General features: G+C 62.3%; 1 protein-coding gene across 1 annotated transcript in view; it reads left to right on the forward strand.

The window, feature by feature from the left end:
* LOC144950936 (protein furry homolog-like) overlaps positions 1-6,000 on the forward strand; it is a 131,255-nt gene that overhangs the window by 41,944 nt on the left and 83,311 nt on the right. The window contains exons 18-21 of the mRNA XM_078881117.1: positions 982-1,267; positions 2,894-3,037; positions 4,922-5,008; positions 5,561-5,820. Of these exons, the coding sequence (XP_078737243.1) occupies positions 982-1,267; positions 2,894-3,037; positions 4,922-5,008; positions 5,561-5,820 (777 nt within the window). The remainder of the gene's footprint in view (positions 1-981; positions 1,268-2,893; positions 3,038-4,921; positions 5,009-5,560; positions 5,821-6,000) is intronic.

The following is a 6,000-nucleotide window of genomic DNA, read 5'->3' on the forward strand; positions in this document are numbered from 1 at the left end:
CGCCTGCACCGCTCGCCACTCCGCTCGCTCGCTCGCTCAACCAACAACAACAACAACAACAACCGCCATTCGCCGCTAAGTGGCGGTGACGTCACCACGACGCTTGTGCCAGGCCATGTGCACCTTGAGGCTGCCACGTGAAGTGTCGAACGCCCGCTGGCAGGAGGTCACGGGGCAGACCCAGCAGGTGCCACGGGTCGACTGACCGAGATGACCGAGATGACTGGCTGATGCACCACCTGTGCCCCCTACTGTACCAACTTGCTGTGCTTTAGCCACCCGGCGCTCCGCTCGTTGTTGTGAGCGTCGCTCCTCCGCCCTCCGTTGTTGTTGGAGGGCGACTGCCTCCAACTGCTTAGTAGCGTCCTTCACGAGCCTCCTCCACTGAGGCTGATCTTGACACCGCTGGTACCAGTCATCGGCAAGTCCACTCAGCTCCACGTCCTCCTGTACCACATCACTCCATCTCTTCTCTAGCCCGTGCCGCGCCCATTTAGCCCCCTCGATCCGGCCGAACAAAAGCTGTTTAGGCATGCGGTGGCTGGGCATGCGGGCTACATGACCCAGCCAACGCAGCCTTGCCTGCCGGAGGAGCTCACCGATGGGACTTTGTCCAGATCTTTCAAGGATTTGTGAGCTCCTCACACAATCCAGCCTGCAGGTTAAACCCAGGATGGATCGTAGGCAGGCTAGCCTAAATGTTTCCAACCGGCGAAGATGCTCCACTAGGGGGGTCCACGTTTCGCAAGCGTAGAGAAGGGAGGGAATGACCGTGGCCAAGAAGACCTGAAGCTTCGTGCGGAGCGACAGACCAGGTAGACACACCTACACAGACACACACCTACACACACACAGACACACACCTACACACACACAGACACACACCTACACACCTACACACACATACCTACGTCCGCCTTTCTCCGTCGTCTCTCCCCCGCCTCCCCGCCCCCCACGTCGCCCCCCCCCCACGCGACCCAGGCTCACGATCCACATGGACGAGGAGCTGCGGAGTTTGTCGTTTGCGGCGCTGCAGAGCCTGGTGCTGGGCTTCCCCGAGTGGCGCGAGGAGGCGCTCCTCGCCTTCCTCTCCTTCGTGCTGCGCGAGGTGCACGACACGTGGCCCCTGCTGCTCGAGGGAGCCCTGCGCATGCTCGTGCAGATGCTGGCGCAGTGGCGCCTCGCTACCCAGCAGCAGCAGCAGCAGCAGCAGGGGGGGGGGCAGCAGCAGCAGCAGCAGGGGCGGAGGGACGACGGTGGCGGCGCGGTGAGTGTGGTGGTGGTAGTGGTAATTGTGGCAAAGTGAGGATGGTGGTGGTGGTGGTGGTAGTGGGGGTACGGTGAGTGTGGCGGTGCCGGTGGTGGTGGTAATCGTGGCCAAGTGAGGGTGGTGGTGGTGGCGGCGGAGGCAGCAGTGGCACAGCAGTGGTGTAGCGGTTAGCGCCACGCTGCGCTATGAACCCGGCGACACGGGTTCGATTCCCGCTCACGGCCAACACCAACAGTGACGATTATCTGAACCGGTCCCGGGCCTCCCCTAGGTCGACTCAGCCTCAAATGAGTACCTGGTGCGGTGCGTAAACATCGCCACTGGGGAGACAAAGGCGGTCGGGCGTGGTGCTGGCCACCCACCCCCTCGTGTACCGTTCGGCCTTCATAGGTGCTCGCTAACAGCACTTGCCCCTACAGTCTGTTAAGGCTATACGGGGGATCGTTGTCTTGTGTACATGCAGGCTGGTGGTGGCGGTGGTGGCATGGTGTGTGTGTGTGTGTACATGCAGGCTGGTGGTGGTGGTGGTGGCATGGTGTGTGTGTGTACATGCAGGCTGGTGGTGGCGGTGGTGGCATGGTGTGTGTGTGTGTGTACATGCAAGGCTGGTGGTGGTGGTGGTGGCATGGTGTGTGTGTGTGTACATGCAAGGCTGGTGGTGGTGGTGGTGGCATGGTGTGTGTGTGTGTGTACATGCAGGCTGGTGGTGGTGGTGGTGGCATGGTGTGTGTGTGTGTGTACATGCAGGCTGGTGGTGGTGGTGGCATGGTGTGTGTGTGTGTGTACATGCAGGCTGGTGGTGGTGGTGGTGGCATGGTGTGTGTGTGTGTGTGTACATGCAGGCTGGTGGTGGTGGTGGTGGCATGGTGTGTGTGTGTGTGTACATGCAGGCTGGTGGTGGTGGTGGTGGCATGGTGTGTGTGTGTGTACATGCAGGCTGGTGGTGGCGGTGGTGGCATGGTGTGTGTGTGTGTGTACATGCAGGCTGGTGGTGGTGGTGGTGGCATGGTGTGTGTGTGTGTGTACATGCAGGCTGGTGGTTGCGGTGGTGGCATGGTGTGTGTGTGTACATGCAGGCTGGTGGTGGTGGTGGCATGGTGTGTGTGTGTGTGTACATGCAGGCTGGTGGTGGCGGTGGTGGCGGTGGTGGCATGGTGTGTGTGTGTGTGTACATGCAGGCTGGTGGTGGTGGTGGTGGCATGGTGTGTGTGTGTGTACATGCAGGCTGGTGGTGGCGGTGGTGGCATGGTGTGTGTGTGTGTGTACATGCAGGCTGGTGGTGGTGGTGGTGGCATGGTGTGTGTGTGTGTGTACATGCAAGGCTGGTGGTGGTGGTGGTGGCATGGTGTGTGTGTGTGTGTACATGCAGGCTGGTGGTGGCGGTGGTGGCATGGTGTGTGTGTGTGTGTACATGCAGGCTGGTGGTGGTGGTGGTGGCATGGTGTGTGTGTGTGTGTACATGCAAGGCTGGTGGTGGTGGTGGTGGTGGCATGGTGTGTGTGTGTGTGTACATGCAAGGCTGGTGGTGGTGGTGGTGGTGGCATGGTGTGTGTGTGTGTGTACATGCAAGGCTGGTGGTGGTGGTGGTGGTGGCATGGTGTGTGTGTGTGTGTATACATGCAGGCTGGTGGTGGTGGCGGGGTTCTGCGCGCCGTCGAGGGCTTTGCGCTGGTGCTGTTGTGCAGCGTGCGCACGTCCACGCGCCGCCTGGCCGTGCTCGTTCTACGCGAGGCACGCGCCCTCTTCACCGCCATCGGGCGCGGCAAGGTGAGTCCCACCGGGCGAGGCGCGTGGGTCAGAGGTCGCAACCAGGTACCCGATACCCGTACCCTACCCGATAACCGGCCGGGTACGGGTACCCACACGTGACTCACCCCAACCAATGAGTGAGAAGACCGTGAGTCACTGGTGAGTCACCGTTTGTCACTCATTTCCCAACGTCTTGTCTCTTCTCACAATTCAAGTTCCTAGAATCAACCCACCCGCGCCTGCAACGTGGCTTCATCCCAGAGGTCGCAATCGGGTACCCGATACCCGGCTACCCGTACCCGTACCCAGCCGGGTACGGGTAAGGTACGAGTAGGGTACGGGTATGGCCGGGTACGGGTACCCGTTTGCGACCCTGGTGCGGCCGGGTACGGGTAAGGAATCAAAACCCGTTTGCGACCTCTGGCGTGGGTGAGGTGCGTGGGTGAGGTGGGTGGGTGAGGTGCGTGGGTGATGAACGTGTAGCACGGTTGGCCACGTACGGTGCGAAAGATGTTGAACTTACATCCATACAACGGAGAAGACCCCCCCACCTCTTATAGCCTCTAACTGACTGTTGTTGCAAGTGCTGTCAGCGATTTAGCACGGCATGAGGGGGTAGGTGGCCAGCACCACGCCCGACCGCCTTTGTCTCCCTAGTGGTGATGTTTACACACCTCACCAGGTACTCATTTGAGGCTGAGTCGACCCAGGGGAGGCCCAGAACCGGTTCAAATAATCGTCAACGGTGTTGGCCGTGTGCATGAATCTAACCCGGGTCACCAGGTTCGTAGCGCAGCGTAGCGCTAACCGCTGCACTACCGCTCCCCACACAAAGATAAAGATCCCCCGTATAGCCTTAACAGACTGTAGGGGCAAGTGCTGTTAGCAAGCACCTATGAAAGCCGGAACGGCACACGAGGGGGTGGGTGGCCAGCACCACGCCCGACCGCCTTTATCTCTCCAGTGGCGATGTGTTTACACACAGCACCAGGTAGTCATTTGAGGCTGAGTCGACCTAGGGGAGGCCCAGAACCGGTTCAAATAATTGTCAACGGTGTTGGCCGTGAGCGGGAATCGAACCCGGGTCGCCGGGTTCATAGCGCAGCGCGCTAACCGCTGCACCACCGCTCCCCTACAACAACAACAACAACCGCCATTCGCCACTAAGTGGCGGTGATGTCACCACGACGCTTGTGCCAGGCCATGTGCACCTTGAGACCACGTGAAGTGTCGAACGCCCGCTGGCAGGAGGTCACGGGGCAGACCCAGTTGCCACGGGTAGACTGACCGAGATGACCGAGATGACTGGCTGATGCACCACCTGTGCCCCCTACTGTGCCAACTTGCTGTGCTTTAGCCACCCGGCGCTCCGCTCGTTGTTGTGAGCGTCGCTCCTCCGCCCTCCGTTATTGTTGGAGGGCGACTGCCTCCAACTGCCCAGTAGCGTCCTTCACGAGCCTCCTCCTTCACAGAGGCCGATCTTGACACCGCTGGTACCAGTCATCGGCAAGTCCACTCAGCTCCACGTCCTCCCGTACCACATCACTCCATTTCCTCTCTAGCCCGTGCCGCGCCCATTTAGCCCCCTCGATCCGGCCGAACAAAAGCTGTTTAGGCATGCGGTGGCTGGGCATGCGGGCTCCATGACCCAGCCAACGCAGCCTTGCCTGCCGGAGGAGCTCACCGATGGGACTTTGTCCAGATCTGTCGAGGATTTGTGAGCTCCTCACACAATGCAGCCTGCAGGTTAAACCCAGGCTGGATCGTAGGCAGGCCAGCCTCAGTGTTTCCAACCGGCGAAGATGCTCCACGCACACGCACACGCACGTACGGAAGTGACGACCGCCCCCCCCCTACCCCCACCGCCCCCCCCCTACCCCCCACCGCCCCCCCCCCCCTTAGGACGACGAGGAGCCTGTGATTGACGTGATGGACCGGCTCAGCACGGCCACGCTCGAGAGCTTCCTGCACCTCACCAACGCCGACCTGGTGAGCTTGGCGACTGCGTCTTGCGCGTCTCTCCGTCGGTGTGCGCCTTTGCCGCGTTCGTGTCTCTCTCTCTGTGTCTAGCCAGCTCCTCTCTCCTCCCCCCTCCTCCCTCCTCTCAGCTCCTCTCTCCTGCTTCCTCCTCTCTCTCCCCTCTCACCATCCCCTCTGTCCTACCCTCTGACCTCCCCTCTCACCACTCCCTCCCTTCCCCCCCTCCTCGCTCCTCCCTCCCCTTCCTCCCTCCCCTCTCCCCTCTCACCATCCCCTCTCTCCTCTCCCTCCCCTCCCCCTCCTCCCTCCCCTCTCCCCTCTCCCTCCCCCTCCCCCTCCTCCCTCCCCTCCTCCCCTCTCTCCATCCCCTCTCTCATCTCCATCTCTTCAACTCTCCTCTCCATCTCCCCCCCTCTCTCCTCACCCCTCTCCTCACCCCTCACCCCTCTCTCACCCCTCCTCCCTCCCCTCCCTCTCCCCTCCCTCTCCCCTCCCTCTCCTCACCCCTCTCCTCACCCCTCTCCTCACCCCTCACTCCCCTCACCCTCCCCCGTACGGCAGGCCTCCTTCCTGCACTCGCACAGCGTGGACCTGCAGTACCTGGTGGACTTCCACGCGCAGCTGCTGCTGAGCGCGTACGACACGGCGAGCCCATCGCGCGTCTGGGTGCCCGCGGCTCACGCCGGCGACCCGTGGCTCCTCTGCCTCTCCAGCTTCCTGCAGCAGGACAGCCTCCCACGGCACTGCCCCTCGGCGCTCGCCTACGCCTGGCCATACGCATACGCACGCCTGCAGCTGCTGTCGCCGCAGGTCGACCCCAAGTAGGTGGGGGGGGGAGGGGGAGGGAGGGAGGGGGGGGGAGGGAGGGAGGGAGGGGGAGGGGGGGGAGGGGGGGGAGGGAGGGGGAGGGAGGGAGATGTGAGGAAGGGAGGGGGAGGGAGGGGGAGGGAGGGGGAGAGGGGGGAGGGAGGGGGAGGGAGGGGGGTGGAGGGGGGTGGAGG

The sequence above is a fragment of the Lampetra fluviatilis genome, chromosome 60 (assembly GCF_964198595.1).
Source record: "Lampetra fluviatilis chromosome 60, kcLamFluv1.1, whole genome shotgun sequence".
Classification (NCBI taxonomy): Eukaryota; Metazoa; Chordata; class Hyperoartia; order Petromyzontiformes; family Petromyzontidae; genus Lampetra; species Lampetra fluviatilis.